This window comes from Calliphora vicina, chromosome 1 (genome assembly GCF_958450345.1).
Source record: "Calliphora vicina chromosome 1, idCalVici1.1, whole genome shotgun sequence".
Classification (NCBI taxonomy): Eukaryota; Metazoa; Arthropoda; class Insecta; order Diptera; family Calliphoridae; genus Calliphora; species Calliphora vicina.
In genome coordinates, this window is record NC_088780.1 from 68,130,323 (window position 1) to 68,156,769 (window position 26,447).

Here is a 26,447-nt window from a genome sequence, read left to right on the forward strand (position 1 = left end):
TCATTTAAGGCCTAGTTAGTTTGTACGTTCCGAATCAGCTGTTTTGTTTTTAGCATAGGGAAAGTTGTGTATGTCGTTAGTTTTTCTGTAACGTTGCCGTTCTGTTGCGGATGAATCTGTTGAAAACAGAATTTTGTCCGCAACGTTAAGTGACAGCTAAAACAGCTGATATCATATATACACAAAAATGCCAACAATATGAAAGCAGTGGTGCCAACATTTTTGAAAGGGAAATATTTATTATTAACAAAATAATAAAAAATATATTTTCAAAAAAACATTGAAATTTAATAAAATAAATATAAATTTCTTTTAATATATGTACTATGTATGTAAAAAAATTAGTTTAAATTAAATCATTAACAAAAAATATATGTATGTATTTATAAAAATGTTCACAATAATATGTTGAAGGTCTAAATACAAAAAACACTAAAAATAGTAACAAAATCGCCAAGATGGTTTTTTGGTTATTATTTTAAAAACAGCTGATACGATCTTACGGAAAAACTAACTACAATATAACAGCATTCAGAACGGCACAGAACAGAAACGTTACAGAACGCAAAGACTAATGGAGCCTTTACTCTTCTCTTACGTACAAGGCGAATCTATAGAAGGAGACGACCAAGGCGTATTTAACAAGGTGACAGCAGTGGCGAATTGAAATAAATACAGGCGAATTCACTTATTTTTTATATATAGAGTTTGACATACGGGCGTACGGGCGAATATTTTTTATATATGTAGTTTGACATTTGTGCGTACTATTTCTATAATCAGCTGTGCTGCCGATGGCACCTTATTAAATGCACCTTGGAGACGACAGAAGAACAGCTGATTATTTTTTTTATTCAGTTGTTTAGACAAGTGAACTACTAGGGCAGCGAAATGCAATGAGCTCTCAAATGAGCTCTCTTGTTTTTATTTTCACATGTACGCAAGCACACACATTGTATAAAAACAGTCAGTCTCGCATGAGCATTGATAGAAGCAGGTTGTGTTACGCTTTTATGCTTGTTTATTTCATTATTTCAGCTAGTTGTTTTTGTTTTTGCCAGAGAATAATTCTCAACTCATACAACTACAATATCTAAAAACTGTAGTGGTGTGAGTTTGCATTTCGCTGTACTAGGGTCATGGCGTAATGATTATAAGGTGTATGCGTTACGGCAACAAATACAACAATACAAAAACAAATAACTTTTATAGTGTCAAAAACAACTGACATAATGTATACAAACTACAGCAAAAAAAATTTTGACAAGATTGAAGTTGTAAACAAACTCGAGCAAAAAAATAATCAGCTGTTTGATTAATGTCACCTTGTATATCATTACACCATGACTAGGGTTCTATAAGTTCGAACAATCGACTATTTCCTGAAAAAGTCGAAATCGACTTTTTGGTCGGAAAAAAGTCGAACAATCGATTATGTTATCTCAAAAGTCGATAAAAGTCGAATAGTCGATAAAAGTCGACTTTTAGATTGTTAAAAAAAATATTGCACTTGCATTTTTTGTAGTGTATGCTAATATGTGTAAATAATAAATAAATGTTTATAAAATAAAGCTTTTTTCTACAAAAAATTCTTACAACATTATTCTAACTATTATCGCCTTGATAAATTAAATTTTTATTGCTAAATATTACAAATTATTATTAATTTACTTTGGTCTACACCGTTCGCCAACAAACAAAGAAGACATCGAAAAAGCGACGTTAACAAGTCGAACACGAACAAATCGCACTCACAAATTACCCGTGTGTGGGCAGCTTTACTGTGGTTTGCCGTCAGCGGTTAACATTGTAGTCATTCTATTTATAAGGCAGATTATTTTTTATTATGACTTTGCACTAATATAAATTTTTTGGTAAAATATTCAAGTGTTACCGTTAAATATTGATAACACAAATTTATAAGCAAAAGATAAGCAAACTGCGAGTAAGTTAACAAATTAAACAAGTTAACATAAAACATTATTAACTGAGCCATAAACGTAATTGTTTCTAGTGCGCACAATGAAGGATACAACTGAGATTTTATTAAAATTGCGCAAGTTGATGCAAAAACCGCCTTCAAATACAGAATTATCATTAGCCGCTTACATTGTACCATCAGATGATTCACACCAGAGTGAGTATATTTGTGAACACGATGAGCGTAGAGCATTTGTTTCTGGGTTTGATGGTTCCGCTGGTACAGCTGTTATAACGATGGACAAAGCATTGCTTTGGACCGATGGCAGATACTATCAGCAGGCCGTGAAGCAGTTGGATACAAATTGGAGTCTTATGAAAGATGGTCTACCTATGACACCAAGCGTAGGAAGCTGGTTGACTAAAAATATACCTAAAGGGAGTGCTGTGGGTGTGGATCCCAGGCTATATTCTTACCGTGTTTGGAAGCCAATTGAGAAAAATTTATTGGCATCAGGTTAAGAAATTGAATTAAAACAATAAACCTTGAATATTTATTAATTTTTTTTACTAGATTGCTTACTAATTCCCGTTGAAGATAATCTTGTTGACATTGTTTGGGGAACAGATCAACCAAATCTGACATCAAACCCCATAGTAACATTGGACTTAAAGTTTTCTGGCGAAACTGTTGCCGATAAATGGGAAAAAGTAAAAACTCAAATGCATGAAAAGAATTGTGAAGCATTAGTAGTGAGTGCTTTGGATGAAATAGCATGTACGTATTTATGTATACATTATTAGTGTTTCCAAAAAAACCGATAAAATTTAAAACCGTGGATACGGTAACTTAACGGTAACGTTTTGTCGCTTATTTCGGTAACGGTAATTCCTGCTAATTTGGTTGTGTTATAGGTATTAATGATAACTATAATTTCATACTGAACTAAATTATTAATCTAATACAGTGTTGGAAAAAATAATAGAAACGAATGCTTTTTTTTTCAAACTTTGTATATATATTATTTGTATATGAAATTCCCATCTGAAGGGCATCTTTTCCTCAGAAAATGGAAGCATTACGATTTGCAATATATAAACACCTCAATATCATGATGAATTCACCGCCTTGTTTTGCGGTCTTCTTGGTGTATTTTGGATAATATGCCTTTTTGTCTAATGTTTCCCATCGGATCCAAACAGATTTATCTTTGTTTCGTATGACCACAGCTCAAGAATACCGTAAACACCCCATATCATGATGGCGGTGGATCCATCATGATATTTGGGTGTTTCTCCTCTTCTGGTGTCAGACTACGTAAATATATTGCAAATCATAATGCTTCCATTTTCTGAGGAAAGGATGCTCTTCATATGGGAATTTCAGCAGTACAATGGTCAGAAGAACTCCTCAAAATTGGCAAAATACTGGTTTGCTGTCAACAAAGTACCTTTTATGGAATAACCTTCGCAGTCACCGGACTTTAACCGAATGGAACACCTTTGGGGAGTGCTCAAGAGGAAGTTAGAGGGTTTCAGTCCGAAAAATAAGGTAGAATTATGGGAACAAATCCATGAAAAGTGATTTGACATTGACAAGGACGTTTGCATAGAAATTGGTTGATTCCATGAGCCGCAGAAGCAATAAAGTTGTGAAAAACAAAGGTAGAGCAACAAAATATTAATATAAGATAGTTTTTTAAAAAAAAATATAAAGATGTGCCTCTAAAAATTGAATCCTTTTACGCGTTTCTATTATTTTTTCCACTTAAAATATTGACTACATTGTCAGTCATATAATGTATTAAAATATAAATGAAAATAGGAACGATTATATTTTTTCTTATGCTGTATGCCTGATAAACAAAACTGCGTATAAATCTTTTTTAACAAAACTAAACTTAACTAATATACTTACAAAGTTTGAAAAAAGCATTCGTTTCTATTATTTTTTCCAACACTGTATATAAAAATCTCGTGTCACAATGTTTGTGTTTGAACCCCTCCGAAATGGCTCGGTCATTAGGGCATCCCTATCAAGAATTTGGTTTTACAATTTGTTTTACCAAAAACTTCTTTTCGCATTTTTTTTATTTGGCATTAAAATATTAAAATATTAAAATAACAACAAATTTTCATCAACCCCCCCACCCATCTATTTTTCTGCCGAGAATTAAGTATTTTGTATGAGCAATATCCAAATATCAATATTTACCTATTTATATATTTTTGAAAGGTACGAGAATAGGTCTTAAGTATATTTAATACCGCTAGGTCATTAGGATGTCCCTATCCACCCATTTTTTTGTAATATTTTTAGCCGAAAAATTATGTTTGTATTTCTCTTTATTTCGCGTCAAAAATACATACACAGATGGACAAAAGTCACCGCCACTTCCCTTTAGAATGTTTCAAGGACTACCACGTTATAAATATAATTGAAACACAAAATTTTATTTTTTCAACAAAAACAATAATTCATTTTAATTATACTTCAGTTAAAACAAGTCTTTTTAACTTAACGTAATTTACAAAAACGTAGCGTGGCGGTCCTTTATACATCCCGAAGGGGAAATGGCGGTGAATTTTGTCCATCAGTGTATGTATATTACCAAATTCACTTGGAATACATTCGATAATTTTTATTTAACAGCCAAAATAGAAATAATTTGTATGGCAGAACAACGTTTGCCGGGTCAGCTAGAAAATTAATAAAAATTAAAAATAAGTTGACAAAGTTAGTATTCCATTAAAAATATTTTAAATTCAGTAGATTTCAATAAACTCAATACGTATTAAAATTAAAATCGGTATTTTTGCGGTACCGGTAATTGGAGTTATTTCTCTAACGGTATCTTATCTGTAATGATAGTTGAAAGTGTATTTTAAGGGTAATCGTAGCTTATCGGTAACGTTGCTCATATCGTCGCATAATGGCTCATAATAGTTTTTTTTATTAAACACTTGTAACATACAATACCTGTCATAACAACGTACGACATGCATTTTTATTTAACTCTATTTACCTCAATCAATTTTACAAAAAGTTGATAGGTACATCGATTTTGGAAAATGTTGGTCTTAATTTAAGATGTTAGAACATTTACATACATACTAATTTTCTCATATCGTTTATTTCAATCGAACGTTGATTAGTATATACTAAGGTGGACCTTATTTTTTTTATCTTCGATTTTCCAAAAATTAAGGGCAATTTTGTGTGAGGTTAGGATAGAACGCACGAGGGTTAAAGTTCGTGAGAACTGACTGACTGACTGATTCATCATCGCACAGCCCAAACGGCTGAAGCTAGAATCATGAAATTAACTGTGGGTTCCTCCCTCCCCAAAACGATCCGATAAGAAGGGATTTTTGGAAATTCGAACGTTTAGGGGGTAAAAAAGGGTAAAAACGGGTAAATTCGGTAACCTTATATCTTCAAAACTAATAAAGATACAAAAAAACTTAAAATTGCATGTTACTTCATCTAAAAAATAAGTTGACAGGTGTTTCGTACTTTTTCGAAATTCGAACATTTTAGGGGAGAAAACGGGTAAAAACTGTATTTTGGTACTTTTTTGGCACCCTATGTATCTTTTAAACCAATAAACATATAAACAAATTTTAAATCGCATTCTTTACTTATCAAAAAATAAAAAATACAAGTTTGGTACTTTTTGGAAATTCGAACCCTTAAGGGATAAAAATTGTGTTTATTTTTGGTACTTTTTTAATATTTTAATTATTACAATTATAGACATTAAAGTTAGCTGATATACATCTTAGTGAAGTTAGTGTTAGGAATAGGGGATAATATTTAGGTACCAAAATTTGTTAACTGAACTATAGGTACTTTTTTGTTCTCCTAATGGTACTTTTTTGAAATTTCTATAACAATGGACTTAGAAACATGAAATTAAACATATATGGTCCTAAGTGAGTGAGAATTCTAGGGGGAGACTTTTTGGTACTTTTTCTTTATTGGAATGGTACTTTTTGTAATTTCTTCACCAATGAACCTAGAAACATTAAATAAAGCTTATATATAAACCGAGTGAGTGGGAAACCACAAGTGTGGGTTTTTTGGTACTTTTTCTATATTCTAATGGTACTTTTTTGAATTTTCTATAACAATGAACTTAGAAACATGAAATTAAGCATATATGGTCCTAAGTGAGTGAGAATTCTAAGGGGAGACTTTTTGGTACTTTTTCTTTATTCGATTGGTACTTTTTGTAATTTCTTCACCAATGAACCTAGAAAAATGAAATAAAGCTTATATGGAACCGAGTGAGTGGGAAACCACAAGAGTGGGCTTTTGGTACTTTTTCTATATTCTAATGGTACTTTTTTGAATTTTCTATAACTATGGACTTAGAGACATGAAATTAAGCATATATGGTCCTAAGTGAGTGAGAATTCTAGGGGGAGACTTTTTGGTACTTTTTCTTTATTCTAATGGTACTTTTTTGAATTTTCTATAACTATGGACTTAGAAACATGAAATTAAGCATATATGGTCCTAAGTGAGTGAGAATTCTTGGGGGAGACGTTTTGGTACTTTTTCTTTATTCGAATGGTACTTTTTGTAATTTCTTCACCAATGAACCTAAAAACATGAAATTAAGCTTATACGGACCGGAGTGAGTGGGAATCTACAAGTGACTGCTTTTTGGTACTTTTTCTATATTCTAATGGTACTTTTTTCAATTTTCTGTAATAATGGACATAGAAATATGAAGTTAAGGATATATGGTCCTAAGTGAGTGAGAATTCTAGGGGGAGACTTTTTGGTACTTTTTGTTTATTCTAATGGTACTTTTTTGAAATTTCTATAACAATGAACTTAGAAACACGAAATTAAACATATATGGTCCTAAGTGAGTGAGAACTCTAGGGGGAGACTTTTCGGTACTTTTTCTTTATTCAAATGGTACTTTTTGTAATGTCTTCACCAATGAACCTAGAAACATGAAGTAAAGCTTATATGGACCGGAGTGACCACAAGTGCCTGATTTTTGGTACTTTTATATATTGTAGCGGTTTTGGTACTTTTTCTTTATTCGAATGGTACTTTTTGTAATTTCTTCACCAATGAACCTAGAAACATGAAGTAAAACTTATATGGACCGGAGTGACCACAAGTGCCTGATTTTTGGTACTTTTATATATTGTAGCGGTACTTTTTGAATTTTCTGTAATAATGGTCATTGAAATATGAAATTAATCGTATATGTTCTAAAGTGAGTGAGAATTCTAGGGGGAGACTTTTTGGTACTTTTTCTTTATTCGAATGGTACTTTTTGTAATTTCTTCACCAATGAACATTGAAACATCCAATAAAGCTTATATGGACCCGAGTGAGTGGGAATCCACAAGTGGCTGCTTTTTGGTACTTTTTCTATATTCTAATGGTACTTTTTGAATTTTCTGTAATAATGGACTCACTGTTCTACAGTGAGGGAGAATTATAGGGGAAGACTTTTTGGTAATTTTTTTATTTCTAATGGTACTTTTTTGAATTTTCTATAACAATAGACTTTTTAGTACTTTTTCTTTATTCGAATGGTACTTTTTGTAATTTTTTCACCAATGAACCTAAACCCATGAAATTAAGCTTATATGGACCCGAGGGAGTGGGAAACCACAAGTGGGGGATTTTTGGTACTTTTTCTATATTCTAATGGTATTTTTTTAATTTTTTGTAATAATGGACATAGAAATATGAAATTTGGCGTATATGGTCCCAAGTGAGTGAAAATTCAAGGGCATACTTCGTGGTACTTTTTCTTTATTCTCATGGGTACTTTTTTGAATTTGCTATAATAATGGACCTAGAGTTTCCAAAAAATCGAAGAATTTCAAATTAATTAAATATTATGTATTATAGAAACAAAATTAGTTGATAATATAGGAAATGATATACAAATCTAAAATTCAAACTTGACGGGTTATGGTTTAGTGAATGGGAATTTAAAAGTGATAATCAATGGTACTATTTCCTTATTGCAATGGTATTTTTTGAATATTTTATAATAATAAACCTAAAAATTTTAAATTAGGAACACATTTTGCATTTGCTATAATAATGGACCCAGAAATATGAAATTAGACATTTTCAATTAGATTCACAAAGTGAGACTTGATAGTACTATTTCTTTCTTATAATTGGGGTGGCGAAGCGCACCGGGTCAGCTAGTTTAATATAAAAGAATCTAAATGTGTACGCAATTGTCGTTGTAATGAGATATAAAAGACAAAAATTGGTTAAAAAATTTTAAAGTTATTAAAAATTCCCCAGGCCATTAATGTGTCTTAGGCCACTGGAACAAGAAGTGTATGAACAAAATTAACATATTTTGAGAAATATTAAAATAAAAGCTAATTATACCCATCACCTTTGTGAGAAGGGTATATATAAATTTGTCATTCCGTTTGTAATTTCTACATTTTTCATTTCCGACCCTATAAAGTATATATATTCTGGATCCTTATAGATAGCGGAGTCGATTAAGCCATGTCCGTCTGTCTGTCTGTCTGTTGAAATCAATTTTCTGAAGACCCCAGATATCTTCGGGATCCAAATCTTCGATAATTCTGTCAGACATGCTTTCGAGAAGTTTGCTATTTAAAATCAGCAAAATGTTTGACCTATTTTTGATCTATATCTGGATTACTAAGTCATTAATATAGACAATATGGATATCTAATGATAGATATTTCAAAGTCCATTGCAACGATGTAGATAAGGCTATAGTAAGTTGGACCTACAATGGGTCGAAATCGGGAAAAATATTTTTTCATCAAAAATTTTTTTTCATACATTTTTTTTTCCAAAAAAAAAAATATTTAAAAAAAAAATTTTGAAAAAACTTTTTCTAAAAAAAATTAAAAAAAAAAAATTTTGAAAAAAAATTAAAAAAAATTAAATTTTAAATTGTTTACCTAAAAATATTTTTAAAAAAATGTATTTTAAAGTATAATTTGGTGAAGGGTATATAAGATTCGGCACAGTCGAATATAGCTCTCTTACTTGTTTTTACTTAAAATATATCTATACTAGCTGAACCCGGTCCGCGTTGCTGGCCTATAGAAAACATCTGTTTTAAATTGCATCTCGATCTCGATTTTAATATACAGTGTCGGAAAAAGTCGGCAATCCAACCTTCAATGTATACATGTGGTTGCATTTCGGCTGGTTCCAATGAATTCAAAAATTAAGTAGGACAATTGACGACTTGTTCTTCGTTCATTATTGTGTCAATCGATTTGTATTTTATTGTTTCGCCACACACTTTCAATTGTATTTGATCATCGAGCTTGTTAACATAATAATTTTTGGATTAAAAGTAGATTTCATATGGAAATTTCTTATTCATCCACCCAATATGCAAGAGTAAACAAAATTGTTTATCACGAAAATCAAAAATCTGACTATACACTGTTACCAAAAAGGCTTTTCTGAAGATTCCGTGAAAATTGTATCAAAATCGGTCCAGCCATTTTTGAGTCCATACGGAACATACATTCACACATCCATTTTTATGAAATATATGGCATTAGCGGTATAATGTAAAAATCCAATTTTTACACGCCCCTCTGGCCACAGACCGAATATTAAAAATCTGACTATTCTGAAGATTCTCTGAAAATTTCATCAAAATCGGTCCAGCGCTTTTTTATATATATATAGATGGCATTAGCGGTATAATGTAAAAATTTGATTTTGCCACACCCCTCCGCCCACAGCCCGAAAATCAAAAATCTGATTATAGAGTGTTTTCCGCAAGGCTATTCTGAAGATTCCCTGAAAATTTCATTAAAATCGGTCCAGCCGTTTTTGAGTTCATTCGGAACATACATCCATTTTTATACCCTTCAGCTTCGTGAGAAGGGTATATATAAGTTTGTCATTCCGTTTGTAATTTCTACATTTTTCATTTCCGACCCTATAAAGTATATATATTCTTATAGATAGCGGAGTCGATTAAGCCATGTCCGTCTGTGTCTGTCTGTCTGTCTGTCAGTCTGTCTGTCTGTCTGTCTGTCTGTCTGTCTGTCTGTCTGTCTGTCTGTCTGTCTGTCTGTCTGTCTGTCTGTCTGTCTGTCTGTCTGTCTGTCTGTCTGTCTGTCTGTCTGTCTGTCTGTCTGTCTGTCTGTCTGTCTGTCTGTCTGTCTGTCTGTCTGTCTGTCTGTCTGTCTGTCTGTCTGTCTGTTGAAATCAATTTTCTGAAGGTCCCAGATATCTCCGGGATCCAAATCTTCAACAATTCTGTCAGACATACTTTCGAGAATTTTGCTATTTAAAATCAGCAAAATCCGTCCATAAATAACGGAGATATGAGCAAAAATCCGAGACAACCTCTGAACATTTCATCAAAAAACACAATGTATTGCATGCTTTGACAAAAAAGCAACAAAACGTATGGTTGGATGTGCAAGATTTGCGTATTTTGTTGTTTTTTTGTGTTTTGTTTCTTTTGGCGTTGTTGTTGTTTTTTATACAACTAAACGTTTGTTTGGTTGTGTGTTGGTTTTTTTGACAAAAAAACAACAAAACGTATGTTTGGATGTGCAAGCTTTGCGTATTTTTTTTTTTGTGTTGTTTCTTTTGGCGTTGTTGTTGTTTTTTATACAACTAAACTTTTGTTTGGTTGTGTGTTGTTTTTTTTTGACAAAAAATCAACAAATCGTATGTTTGAATGTGCATGCTTTGCGTATTTTGTTTTTCTTTTGTGTTTTGTTTCTTTTGGCGTTGTTGTTGTTTTTTATACAATTAAACGTATGTTTGGATGTGTGTTGGTTTCATTGCCTTGCGTATTTTGTTTTTGTTTTTTCTTTTGGTGTTCTGTTTCGTTTGGCGTTGTTGTTGTTTTTTGTGTTCTTGCTAAATTTAGGATGCTGTAAGCTGAAAGTGGGCAATGTACATACATACCTAGATACTAATTATAAAAAATAATAATGCATCCACAACAAAGGTGAAGGGTATATAAGATTCGGCATAGCCGAATATAGCACTCTTACTTGTTATATACATATATAGATGAAAAATGTTAGTATGAGAAAATTCGAAAATCTTCTTTACGAAATCACCGAATGGACCTAATGTAGTATTTTAGGTGTCCAAAACCATATTCAGAAAATTTCCTTTCCAATGATACCAGTTTGGAGCTAATCGGTTGGATAGTCTCAGAGTCTATAACGGACATAGGTAGAAACATTTTTTGTATTTTATACACATCTGCTCAAAATAATAGATACACCTAATTGGAAAAAATTTAAATGGCGGTAACATTGAAAATTTCCTCGCAAGCGTTAAGAATACATCATATTATTAAAATTTCTATCTGGCAATGTCATGTCAGTCAAAAATCTGGCAACTATTTGCTTTCATGTTGATTTTTAAAAACGAATTTATTTGAATTACAAAAAATTATTTGCTCATAAAAATAGATACACATCAGTAATTTGTAATTTGTTTATATACAATTTTTTTTTGTGCAATTTTTTGTTCCTATTTACGTGAAACAGTAAGTATAATTTAAATTTTAGCAACAATTTTATAAAAAATAGGACTCTTTTGAAGAAAATGGGACGAAATCATCATTGTACCGAAGATGAGAAAAAAATTGTTCAAACGATGAGAAATCAAGGAAAATCATTACGGGAAATAGCAAAGAGCATAGGAAGATCTTTACGTTTTGTCCAAAATGCTTTATCTAAAAAACAAAAAAGAGAAACTCGCGGTAGACCAAAGAAAACCAGTCCAGAAACAGATAGGCGGATCGTCCTTATGGTTAAAAAAGACCCTTTCATATCATCGAAAGCTATTTCTGCGGAGCTATGTAACGAAATCAGTCCACAAACAGTTCGTCGTCGTCTTTTACAAGCTAAATTGCCGGCAAGAATTGCCAGAAAAGTGCCACTAATGCGACAAAAAAAATATCAAGACAAGATTAGAATTTGCTAAAGAGCACTTACAATGGTCCGGGTGTGAAGGCGAAAAAAAATGGAGAAATATTTTATGGAGCGACGAAACAAAAATAAATTTGTTTGGAAACGACTGCCAAAGAAATGTACGCCGACCAAAAGGAAAAGAATTCCATGTTAAATTTACAAAAAAGACGGTAAAACATGGCGGGGGAAACATAATGGTTTGAGGTTGGTTTTCATGGAATGGTGTTGGTCCGATATTCCGAATAGAAGATACCATGAATGCTAGTGGGTATAGAGACATATTGGAAAACGTAATGCTTCCATATGCATCGGAAAATATGCCATTAATATGGACATTCCAGCAGGACAACGACCCAAAACATAGTTCAAGATTAGTTAAAAACTGGTTCTTGGAGAATAACGTACCTGTTTTAAGCTGGCCCAGCCAATCCCCTGATTTAAACCCAATAGAAAACTTGTGGAGTGAATTAAAGATAAGGCTTTCGAAGGAAGTTTTCAAAAATAAAGACGATTTATGGGAGAATACGCAAAAAATATGGTACGAGATTCCATTGGAGAAGTGTCAGAACTTGATATCCAGTATGCCCAGAAGAGTGGAGAAAGTTTTACAAAACAAAGGTGGATATACTGGATACTAGCTTTACTTTAATAATAAACTAATTTTTTTAAGATAAAATTTATTAGCTTTTGTTTAATAAGAATTTTTAAAAATGTATCTATTATTATGAGCACCAAATTTTTCGAAATTTTTCGAAATTTAATTTACTTTATAATATTTATTATTAATTATGAAATATTTTGTTTTTTACTCTCCTTTTAACTATAAATAAAAATCGACTGATTTTTTTTTATAATTTTACAATATACCATTATTCTTTTTCGTTTTTAAAAAATAAATTTTGGTGTATCTATTATTTTGAGCAGATGTGTATATATAGATTTACTTGTATACAGTGTTGCCACTTCATGTGTAATTACACATATCGTGTGTAATTTTAACTTTTATGTGTAGCCCATGTGTAATTGAAAACATGTGTAATATATGTGTAATTTGAAATTCCAAATTATATCAAACTCAAGTATTGTCTTTGAATGTCTAGTATCTTTATTTTGGCATATGGATTCTTAAATATTTCTAAAATTTACTTTACTTAGTTTAGTAGAGTATCTTTCCGCCCACCAGCATTCTGTTGCTGAAGTGTGGAAACACTCATGGATCGAAAATTTCTTCAAGTGGATTTCAAAGTCGCGGATGTTCGAGAAAATATACATAAAACAAGTAAGAGAGCTATATTCGGCTGTGCCGAATCTTATATACCCTTCACCAAATTATACTTAAAAATATTTTTTTTTTAAATATTTTTATTTAAACAAAATCAAAATTTTTTTTTAATGTTTTAAAAAATTTTTTTCCAAATTGTTTTTTAATTTTTTTTTTAAAAAAGCTTTTTTAAAATTTTTTTTTTTAAATTTCTTTAATTAATTTTTTTGGAAAAAGAATTTATGACAAAAACAAGTAAGAGTGCTATATTCGGCAGTGCCGAATCTAGTATACCCTTCACCAAATTATACTTCAAAATAAAAATTTTAAATATTTTTAGGTAAACAAAATTTATTTTTTTTCCAAATTTAAATTTTTTTTTTTAAATTTTATTTTTTTTTAAATTTTAAAATTTTTTTTTTGTTTTTTAAATTTTTTTTTTGGTGAAAAAAAAAATTCGGTTTCAAAATTTTGTTTTCGATTTTGACCCATTGCAGGTCCAACTTACTATGGTCTTATATTCGTCGTTGCAAATGTCTTCGAAATATCTATCATTAGATTCCATATTGTCTATGTTAATGTCTTAGTAATCCAGATATAGGTAAAAAATAGGTCAAAAATCGAGGATGTCCTGGTTTTTTCCTCATATCTCAGCCATTTGTGGACCGATTTTGCTGATTTTAAATAGCAAACTTCTCGAAAGCATGTCTGACAGAATTATTGAAGATTTGGATCCCGAAGATATCTGGGGTCTTCAGAAAATTGATTTCAACAGACAGACAGACAGACAGACAGACAGACGGACATGGCTTAATCGACTCCGCTATCTATAAGGATCCAGAATATATATACTTTATAGGGTCGGAAATGAAAAATGTAGAAATTACAAACGGAATGACAAACTTATATATACCCTTCTCACGAAAGTGAAGGGTATAAAAAAAATTTTTTGATGAAAAAAAAATTCGGGTTAAAAATTTTTTTTTTCCGATTTTGACCCATTGTAGGTCCAACTTACTATGGTCTTATATACGTCGTTGCACAAGTCTTTGAAATATCTATCATTAGATATCCATATTGTCTATATTAATGATTTAGTAATCCAGATATGGGTCAAAAATAGGTCAAAAATCGAGGTTGTCCTGGTTTTTTCCTTATATCTCAGCCGTTTGTGGACCGATTTTCTCGATTTTAAATAGCAACCGAGCCGGAAGAATTTCGGAGATACTGATGTATCACTCGTGTATGAAAGTTATTTGGGGGTTTCAGAAAGTTGATTTCAACACACAGACGGACAGACGGACATGGCTATATCGACTCCTCTATCTATAACGAGTCAGAATATATATACTTTGTGGGGTCGCAAATGAAAAATGTGGAAATTACAAACGGAATGACAAACTTATATATATACCCTTGCCGAAAATATTAGCAAATATACACCTGTAACATGATTTCCAAAATATATCGGCTGTATGATACCATTTTTTACCCTTCACCATGAGTGGCAAGGGTATATATAAGTTTGTCATTCCGTTTGTAATTTCTACATTTTTCATTTGCGACCCCACAAAGTATATATATTCTGACTCGTTATAGATAGCGGAGTCGATATAGCCATGTCCGTCTGTCCGTCTGTGTGTTGAAATCAACTTTCTGAAGCCCCCAAATAACTTACATACACGAGTAGAGTTGGGTTTATTAGCTCAGTGAAGTGACCGCTCTTTTCAGCTCAGCTCACTGAAATGAACTAGGTCGCTCTTTTAGCTCAGTATGTTGCATAATGACCATTTCATTTTGAGAATTGCTTGCTGTAGGGAATTAAATCAATAATTTCTGTTGTTAGTTGTAAAAACACAGTCTTTTGACAATTAGATATTTATGCGTGAAATAATTGATTAAAATTTTAAAAAATCAAATTGTATTTTATTTAAACTAATATTTTTGCGGAAAAAAGAGTTAATTTTTTATTATTTCTAATTTCCGATGGTAAGCAAATGTTTAGACAATATTTGTTAAGCAGAACATTCACTAACTATAAGGTATTATTTTACCACAAAATAATAAAATTAACAAAAAACTCTAGATATTAACTGGAATTTGAAAAAAGGAAAAATATTTTGATGATCTGATCCAAAATAAAAATGTGACAATAACTAAACCAAAATTAATATTGTTGCAATTTTTTGGGGGTTTTACAATTTACATAATGTTAGTTATCAATTGGCAAAGTATATATTTTTTACCTGACTTTTACAACTTATATATATATATTCAACAAAATTTCTACTAAAAATACGAAAGAAAAATTGTTTTGTGATACAATTTGTATAAAAATATTTTCAACATTACCTTAATTATTTTATGATATAACAATATATACTGTTGTAATTATATGTGCACTTGTAATATCTAATGTTAATTCTTTTGTAAATTAATTGTCGATATGGCAACCCTCAACCATAAAAACACTTTTTGATATTCTTCTTTATTATAAGTCGTTCTTTAGCCATCAACATGTTAACTTCAATTATATTAATTACTGTGTAAAAATTAGAAATAATAATAAATAGTTTATGTTAATTAAAAGTCGTGCATTATTCAATTATATATATATCGACCACCAATAAAATCATCATTCGACGATATAATAGTTGGCGACGAGCGTAAAATTTTTGTGCAATTAATATTGTTTTTTTGTTAAAGCAAGTGCAAGCTTATAAAAACAAAATGGATGCCGATCAATTTGCAATGTTCATGAAAGCGCAACAGGATTTAGTAACGCAAATATCTATGTTGGCGTCCTCCTCAAGTGCAGTACCAAACAGCAGCATCATCAACACAGCGTTGGTTCCTAACTTCGAAGCATTCGATCCAGCCAAAGAGACATTCAGAAATTATATACAGAGGTTCACAAATTATATAAAAATGAAGAACGTCGATAGCAATAAGGATTATTGTACGAAGCTTCTCCTCAATTCGATTGGCGCTAAGCATTTTGATAGAGTGACGGCATTAGCGTCCCCAAAAGTAGCAGCCGAATTGCAGTACGAAGAATTGTTGAAGCTATTGGAAAATTATTTGGCACCAAAGAGGAACGTGCTGGTGGCACAACACAAATTTTTATCTAAATATCAGAGTGAGGGACAGTCAGTGGCGGATTTTGTGGCAGTACTTCGCACTGATATCATCGATTGTGAGTTTGTGTCCGATTGCGAGTGTAAAAGTTCAATTGCTGATGTGTTTTTAAGGGCACAATTTATCCGTGGCATTAATGACAACGGCATTCGTGAGCAACTACTTCAATCAAATGAATCTAAATTTGAAGACATTGTGTTGAAGACGTTGGCGCTCGAGGCAGCAAAGTGTGATGCAAAGGAATTGTCACAGGCTGCAACAAATTCATCCACCGCGACTGTAAACAAAATTTTCAATAAGAAAAAAGAAATAAGTCGTCCCAAAATTCAACAACAAAACAAACGTAAAGTTAATTACGAGAAATTGGGTATTGCTGGATTATGTTTACGATGTGGCAGAAATGACCATTTTGCCAGGGAGTGTCGTTCCGGTTCAAAATTAAAGTGCTATTTGTGTGCAAAATACGGGCATGTAGCAAAAGTGTGCATTGCTTCCCTTTTGGCGGATAGTCCTAATGCCGGACCTAAAAATAACCCCAGTACACGGGAAAACTCTACAAATCAAGTTAGTAGTGATAATTTCGACTACGGAATCTATAAAATTGTTAATGTTTACCGAAATGACTACGCAAATACAAACTCTGAGCGCTATTATGCAAACATTGCGATAGAAGGTAAAACTGTAAAATTTGAAGTAGACTCTGGCTCCGGTTATTCATTTTTACCCAGAAGCATATTCGAAGAACTTAAATTGCCTAACGTAGTAACACCAACAAATATAGTTTTCCGCTCCTATACACAAAATACATTTAATCCAGAAGGTAAAGTTCGTGTGCATATAAAATTCAACAACGTTTCGATCTTTGATGACATTTACGTCGATCTTTAAACATGGAGTTTTTCCGACAAATTGGAAAACTTCTCAGATAATAATGATACCAAAGCCATGTAAGGACTTGACCGTACCATCCTCCTATAGACCAATAAGCTTGCTTCCTTGCTTATCGAAACTGTTCGAAAAAGTGTTCCAAAAGAAAATCATACCATTATTACATGAGAAAAATATAATCCCAGTTCATCAATTTGGTTTCCGGGAACGCCACGGAACAATAGAACAAGTTAATCGTATAACCGGAGAGATAAGAAAATCCTTTGAATTAAAGAAATATTGTTCAGCTATATTTTTGGATGTCGCTCAAGCCTTCGACAAAGTATGGCACAAAGGACTGGTATATAAAATAAAATGTTTGCTGCCACCATCTACTCATAAACTATTGGAATCTTATCTATCGGACCGTATATTTACAGTTAAGTACAATGATTACGTGACAAGAGAATATAGGATTGGAGCAGGAGTACCACAAGGAAGTGTTCTTGGACCTACCCTCTATTTGATTTACACCTCTGATTTGCCTACGAGCGATGAATTGACTATTTCTACATTTGCTGATGACACCGCAATTATTAGCTCGCATGAAAACCCATATATAGCATCTAGTGTACTAGATGGCTACTTAAGATGTGTTGAAACATGGTTAAACAAATGGAGAATACGTGTAAATGAGTTAAAAAGCAAACATGTTACGTTCACACTGAGGAGGGGATGCTGTCCAAATGTCACACTTAACAATGTTAATATACCTCAGTCCGATTATGTTACATACCTTGGTATTCACTTAGATAGAAGACTTACATGGCGCCGTCATATAGAAACCAAGAGACTTCACATGAAGTTAAAAGCATCTAGCCTTCACTGGTTAATAAGTGACCAATCAAAGTTAAGCCTGGACTATAAAGTCACCCTGTATAAAATCATTTTAAAACCAATTTGGACATATGGAATCCAATTGTGGGGAACGGCCAGTAATTCCAGTATTGAGCTTATACAGAGGGCCCAGTCGAAAATTCTTAGGACCATGACGGGTGCACCATGGTACATAAGAAATGAAAACATCCACAGGGACTTGGAAGTGCCACTAGTGAAGGATGAGTTTAAGAAAGTCCGCGATAAATATATACTGAAACTGCAATCACACCCAAATCCGCTTGCTCGGCTTCTCGCACAGAGCCAAACCAGATCAAGGCTTTGTAGAGGAGATCTACCACCCCGCTAAGATGTGGTCCATCCATCAAACAATGCTCTCTTTAGAGAGCAATTAGTTTTAATTTTAGTTATAAGATTTAATCACTTATTGTTAGGCCTAATGATATAGGTAGATTCAATAAATAAATAAAAAGTTAAAAAAAAAAAAACGTTGTACCGGATGGTTGTACGGCTCTAATAGGTAGAACATGGATACGTCGCCTAGGTATTAACCTTAACGAATTGGATCAAAGAATGTTAAACATGGTTGTGATCAATTCTATTACTGATTCGGAACAAATCGAAGATTTAATGACCGAATTTGCATCTGTTTTTGACCAGAAAATTGGGTGTATACCTAATTACAAGGTTACATTGCAATTGCGTGAAAATGCCACGCCTAGCTACACAAAAGAGCGTCAAATCCCTTATGCGTTAACAGAACGAGTTAACAAGGAGCTCGACGAATTGGAAAAAGGCGGAATTATCACCAAAGTTGCCAACAGTGACTGGGGTTCACCACTAGTGGTTATTCCGAAGGCTGACGGAGGCGTTCGACTTTGCGTCGACTGCAAGGTGGGCGTAAATCAAAGGTTGGTAAGTGCACACTACCCAATACGAAAAATTGATCAAATTTTCAATAGCCTGAAGAATTCGAAGTACTACTGCCGCCTTGATCTTTACAAAGCCTACTTACACGTCCCAGTTGATGAATCTTCATCTGAAATTCAGACAATTTCGACGCATCGAGGCACATTTCGTATGAATCGCCTGTCATTTGGAATAAAGACAGCGCCTGCTGAATTCAATCGTATCGTGGATCAAATACTGCGTGAAATTCCAAAAGCAGAAGCATATTTTGATGACATTGTGGTACATGGTGAGAGTTTAGCCGAGTGCAAAGCGAACTTAAAAATGTGTTTGACTCAATTGAAGAAGTACGACCTTCACTTGAACCTTTCAAAATGTACATTCTATAAAAAACAGATAGATTTTTTGGGCCATACTGTGGAGTACAACAAAGTCCAAAAATCAGTTTCTAAGACAAAGGCCATAGTTGAAATGCCACAACCAAAATGTGTGGAGGATGTCCGTCGATTTCTTGGCATGGTGACCTACTATGCTCGTTTACGTTTGTTATTACGCAAAAATGCCGTTTTTAAATGGAATTCTAGTTACCAAAAATGCTTCAATATACTGAAAGAGGAAATTGCCAGCGATCGGGTGTTAATGCCATTCAACCCTGAGTTAAAGGTTCAACTTGCATGCGACGCTAGTCCCACAGGGATATCGGTCGTTTTGTCTCACATAGTTGATGGTGTGGAAAGGCCAATTGCCTTTGCATCGAGGTCATTAACCCCAGCAGAGCAGAATTACTCCCAACTTGATCGAGAAGCTTTAGCAATCGTGTATGCAGTTCAACATTTTCATGACTATGTTTATGGTAGACTTTTCAAACTTGTTACAGACAACCAGCCGTTATCCCGCATTTTTCATCAAAATTCGAAATTACCGCAAATGACGTCATCGAGACTTCAAAGATATGCAGCATTTTTGACTGGTTATAATTACGAAGTTGTTACAAAAAAAAGTGAAGAAAATGTAAACGCTGATTGCCTGTCGAGGGCCCCATTAAACACAGATATGAACTTTATCAATTTTATAGACAACGAATTACATTCTATCTGTGAATCAACATTGTTACAAATAAGTTCATTGGAATTAAATTTTAATTCAATTCGAAATGCTACAAAAAGAGACACAGGACTGTCAAAAATTATAACGGAATTACGTAATTCAAACGTGTCCGATACGGAATACACAATTGATTCTGATATTTTGTTCAAAGGAAAAAGGGTCATGATTCCAACTTTACTTCAACCAGCTGTACTTAATGAACTACACTATACTCACATCGGCATAACAAAAATGAAGCAATTGGCAAGGAGGTACGTATACTGGTCTTCAATAGACAAAGATATTGAAAATTACGTTCGTTCATGTGCCGCTTGTGCCTCTGTCCAGAATAATCCTCCGAAAGCTGTTTTGCATCCTTGGGATGAACCACAACAAAATTGGCAACGTATTCACATTGACTACGCTGGACCTTATCATGGATATCAATTTTTGGTAGTCATTGATTCCAAATCTAAATGGGCAGAAGTAGGCGTCTGCACCAACATCATCTTCAACCATTGAAATATTATCTAACATTTTCGCTAGAAACGGATTTCCAGATGTTATGGTATCCGATAACGCAACTATTTTCAAAAGTGACGAATTTACGAAATTCTGCCTAAATTCTGGTATTTTCCAAAAATTTATTGCTCCTGGACATCCAGCAACAAATGGATTGGCCGAAAGAAATGTCCAGACTCTAAAGAAACGATTAGCGGCCATGTCAGACGATACATTATCCATTCCCAAAAAGATTCAAGATATACTTTTTAGATACAGAGCAACACCACTACGAAATGGGAAATCGCCCTCTGAGCAGTACCTTGGAAGGCAGATTAGAATCCAACTTGATGCCTTAAAACCTTCAACGTTTTGCAAAAACTCTACTCCTTATTTAACAGTAAGACAATTAAGTGAGGGAGATCGCGTTCAAGCCAGGTGTTACACCGTAAATAAGCCTTCGTGGAGAATTGGTACTATCATTAAAAAGCTTGGTCGTCTTCATTACATTGTTCGACTTGATAACGGGTTCGTATTCAAACGCCACGTAAACCAATTACGACTCTCTAATGTACAAATCCCTGACACATCATCAAGTCTACAGCCCAATTCTGATACGGAAAACCGTTCAGATACTGATCAACAAATTCTTCAACATCCGGCTTTACTTCCTCTCATTCCAACTCAAGTATTTCGAGATGTCCCTACATTGCCTAGAACACCTACAATCGCCGAACCTAGTACACCTACACTCAATGAACCGCCACAAGAACCACAACTGCCATATACTTCTGGAAATGCTGAAGAAACGATGAGCCGACGTACGTCCAGTCGACAACGCAGACCACCACGTCATTATAGCGATTATTCTCGACATTGATTCCATGTATGGACTTATAAATGTTCTTTTTAAGTGAGGGAGAATTGTTGTAATTATATGTGCACTTGTAATATCTAATGTTAATTCTTTTGTAAAATAATTGTCGATATGGCAACCCTCAACCATAAAAACACTTTTTGATATTCTTCTTTATTATAAGTCGTTCTTTAGCCATCAACATGTTAACTTCAATTATATTAATTACTGTGTAAAAATTAGAAATAATAATAAATAGTTTATGTTAATTAAAAGTCGTGCATTATTCAATTATACATATATCGACCACCAATAAAATCATCATTCGACGATATAATATATACATAAATAGAATTTCTGAATTTAAGGAATAAGATTTTATTGTTTTACGAAATAAAAAATAACGTAAAACTGTCATTCCAAAAAACAGCGAAAACCCACGATAGGTCGCTCATGGCAGCTGACAAATGTTCTGTTGATGTAGCAGTATAGTAAAAAAGTGCATAAGATATATGTTTTCTAAAAAGTGATTGAGATAATATTGCTAATTTAATTAAGAATATCAGTACTTTGTATTTTTTTAATTATGTTTTTTGGTAGATATAATCCCACTAATGTATTTTTAAAATAGTATTTTTTTACTAATTACATAATTTCAATTACAATTATTATTTTAACAATAACAATTATGTATTTCCCTTTTTCATTATTATTTTATGAAATATACTTACAAACTGTAGCAATACTCTTTCTTTATTTCATTCTAAATCACCATACCATAAATATATTCACACTCATTCAATAGCACACATATAAAAATTCCTTCATGAAAACAAAAACAATTTGAATAACTCTAATAATTCTTGAAACAATTCATACAAACGTTGTATCATATCAAAGCAAAAATATATTCGCGGCAGCATATACATACATAACAAACCTACATTCGAAAGATCGTTTTTGTAGGACACAATACTCACTCACTTTTCATTGTCAGTGAGCGAAAGAATGTTACAGAATTGACTAGTAAAGTGAAACATGTGAAACATTGAAGATGTCAAATGAATGTGCTTGTGCAGCTCTTTCATGAGTACTGAAAGAAACATGAGCATAAAACGCTCAGTGCTCAGTTGAAAACGCTCAGTGCTGAGCTGAAAACGCTCAGTATGATGAATGATTCACTTCGCTCAGTTGAGTGAATCGTTCAATTGAACTAGGTCATTCATGAGCTACACAACTCTACTCGATATTCATAAAACTCCTGAGAGCGAACAAATTCAAATTCAAAAGAATCAAAAATGAGTGCATGATCAGAAATGGATGGACATTGAATCTGGTCTGAGAAAGTCATCATGGAATGAATGTTAACTAAAAATAAATCAATAAGAACAATTGATAAATCAGATCTTATACATAGAGCCTTAGAAGGAACCTATACGTTACAATTGAAATCACCTACGAAACTATCTTTCAACAAATCATTGCATCCAACAGCATCAACAACTACGTCTTTACCATCCAACAGAGTGACTTTAGCCTTGGGCTTATCTCCATCCAAAATTCTAAATTTTAAAATAGTTTTTTTTGACGAGCAGCTTACGACAGGTGACATTAATTTTCCCAGCAGCAGGAGTGTAGTGGTCGTTTAATAATACCCTTTTCTCAATACGCATACCTTGAATGTTCGTTGATTTAAAAAAATGCAATCATCAGTTTATTGCAACTTTTTTGTATGCACTAATTTGAGTGCAACTTCAAATTGTGCAATAAATTTTTAAGTTCAAAATGGTTTAAGTTTATTCCTGTACACTAATTTAAAACTTAAGACTAATATTTCATTAAAAATAACAAAAAATATTTAAAATTTGTATTTTTCGAATTTGGATTCAACAATTTCATGACTATTCATTTTTGAAAATTTAGTGATAGTATGTTTAATGCATCCTTTTTTGATTGCAGGTTAAAATTTTGCACTAATTAATTGTAGTGCAGATTTTTGCACTAAATCTTCGTTTAGTGATAGTTAAAAAAATATCACTATCACTATTTTTTTTTAGTGCTAGTTAAGAAATAAGCATTATCACTAAAGCTGATAAAAAATAGTGCAAACTAAATTTTTGGCAATTTTAGTGAGTGATAGTGCAATGCTGATTTCAGTCAACGTTTAGTGCACTACCTCCAACTATGGTAATATGGCTTTCAATTTTGACCAAATCAGAAACCAAGAGAGAGCGGGTTTTTAAAGTCCTGAAGTAAGCCTTAATAATTTCATCACGAATAGTAACACTGTTGAATTTTACAAACACAAATGTCCCTTTGTTGATATAGCATGTATGATTGATATCATGTGGATTTATACATTATAAAAGGTAGCCAACTCAACAACAACAGCAGCAAGATCAGTAAGACCAATAGGTAGACCACGAATAATTAAATCTGACCGATTAAATTTTCTATGTAAGGCATTATTTTCAGTTTCAAGTTGAGCAATTTTAGAGGAAGTAGACGAGTCTATTACTACGTTTATACGCACGGCTTATTCGCAAATAAAAATATTGCAATTAGAAAAAAATGCCGCATAAACAGTGAATTAATTTTTTATTTGCGAATAGCTAACTCACGAAAACAATTCCTGATTAACGACACTATTTGCAAATAAGATTTTAAGCATTGCCATATGTTTTAACGCTTTTAGTTTATTAAGACGATTTTTAAATATTTTATTGCGTTTTTGAATTACTTGGATTGCAAGACGGACAAGAATTTTTGATTCTATAATTTTTACATTTAAAAAAATAAAAAATGTATCATATTTTATTCAATAAAAGAGCTACTAAATAATTAAATTTTACCATCCGGCATCTCATAAAAACAAGAATCTTTAAGAGTCTGTTTGAGAGCGCTACTATCTTCTTCACCATTATGCATGGAACACATTGAAGACAGCAGACTACCAACTGCAATCTGTCAAAATTAGAATACACACGTTTATATGAAGACGATTCTTTTGACGACAGCACAGCTACACGACCACACCATTGCATTTGCCGCTGTAGCCGAATTAAACTAATTTCTATTTCTGTCAACTACAAAGCAGAAATAGTGTTGCTAATATAATAAAAAATGTAAATCAAATGAGTGCTTAAAAAAAATATATTTTTTTTACTTAATTAAGAGAAGTTTTTGATAAACCATATTGATGTAAATTAATAACAGGTACATAATTAATTATAACCATATATATATGTTTACTCAAAATAATTGTTTAAATCTTAATTACTTTGGAATTTTGTACGGTTAGACAGCAGGCTACACGACTACACGAACACAAATGCTGCTGGTTACAGTTGTAGTCGTGTGGTAGCTACTGAATTATTTTAAAGACGACAGCTACAAAGAAAACAGCTGATTCATAATTCAGTGGAGCCACTTTAATAAAAAATAACCGAACAAAATTCCAAAGTAATTAAGATTGAAAGAATTATTTTGAGTAAAAGTATATGGGGGATTTCATGTCAAGTGAACCAACTTTTGAAATCGATGTCTTCCGATCGGGATGAAATTTGCACCAAGGTTAGCTCTATTGGATAGTAACTCAGACACAATTTTTCAACAACATCGGTCGAGAACTCTCTGAGTTATAGGGGGTAAAATTTTGACAATTTGGTCAAACAGGGGTTTTTTCTTATCCATGTAACTTATTACCTATTGTTCTTAGCAAAATGTGTTCCAAATAGTATAGATAGCTATTTCTTCGATCTTTCGAAAAAAAATATTTAAAAAAAAAAATAAAAAATTTTTAATATTTTTTTTCCGAAATCAAAAACTTTTTTGACTTTTTTTTAAAATACGCTATTTTTTTTTATTTTTTTTTTTTCTTAAAATAAAGTTTAGATATTTTCCTTGAACACCTACTTGGTCGCTTAGTGGGATGCGAGTGGGATATCTATCAAAATAAATATTTTGTAACTCAAAACATAAAATTTTTGACTTTTTTTGCAAAATCAAAAACTTTGTTGACTTTTTTTTTTCAAAATGGACCCTTTTTTAATCTTTTTTTTTAGGTCAAACAAAAGCTTAGATATTATCCTTGAAGACCCTTTTGGTCGCTTAGTGGGATGCGAGTGGGATATCTATCAAAATAAATATTTTTTAACTCAAGACTTACAATTTTTGACTTTTTTTTTTTCAAATACGATTTTTTTTCCAAATGGGCCCTTTTTTTAAAATTTTTTTTGTAGTCAAAAGAAAGCTTAGGTCCATTCCTTTAAGATATTTTTAGTCCCTTAGTGGGATGCGAGTAGGATATCTATCAAAATAAATATTTTGTAACGCAAGACATACAATTTTTTAATTTTTTTTTGCAAAATCAAAATTTTTTTCCAATATGGGCCCTTTTTTAATTTTTTTTTTTGCTCAAAAGAAAGCCTAGGTCCATTCCTTTAAGATATTTTTAGTCCCTTAGTGGGATGCGAGTGGGATATCTATCAAAATAAATGTTTTAACACAAAAATTGTATGTCTTGAGTTACAAAACATTTATTTTGATATATATCCCACTCGCATCCCACTAAGCGATCAAAACCATCTTAAAGGAATAGGCCTAAGCTTTCTTTATAGCAAAAAAAAAAATTACAAAAAGGGCCCATTTTAAAAAAAAGTCAAAAAAGTTTTTGATTTTGCCAAAAAATCAAAAATTGTATATCTTGAGTTACAAAATATTTATTTTGATAGATATCCCACTCGTATCCCACTAAGGGACCTAAAATATCTTAAAGGAATGGACCTAAGCTTTCTTTTGACTAAAAAAAAATTTTTAAAAAAGGGCCCATTTTGAAAAAAAATTCGAATTTGCAAAAAAAAAGTCAATAATTGAATGTCTTGAGTTACAACATTTTTATTTTAATAGATATCCTACACACATCTTCCTAAGTGACAAAATAGGTCTTAAAGGAAAAGACCTAAGCTTTCTTTTGAGCAAAAAAAATTTTTAAAAAAAAGTCCCATATTGGAAAAAAATTTCGATTTTGCAAAAAAAAATTAAAAAATTGTATGT

The 26,447-nt window shown here is 32.3% G+C and overlaps 1 protein-coding gene across 2 annotated transcripts in view; it reads left to right on the forward strand.

The window, feature by feature from the left end:
• The first annotated feature begins 1,795 nt into the window (after nucleotides 1-1,795).
• ApepP (Aminopeptidase P) overlaps nucleotides 1,796-26,447 on the forward strand; it is a 230,382-nt gene continuing 205,730 nt past the window's right edge. The window contains exons 1-3 of one of the 2 annotated variants that reach the window (XM_065514956.1): nucleotides 1,796-1,945; nucleotides 2,015-2,437; nucleotides 2,495-2,698. In XM_065514956.1, coding sequence (XP_065371028.1) covers nucleotide 1,945; nucleotides 2,015-2,437; nucleotides 2,495-2,698 — 628 coding nt within the window. In that variant the 5' untranslated portion in view covers nucleotides 1,796-1,944. Of the gene's footprint in view, nucleotides 1,946-1,977; nucleotides 2,438-2,494; nucleotides 2,699-26,447 lie in introns of those variants that run through there. The other variant, XM_065514957.1, reaches the window with a different exon arrangement.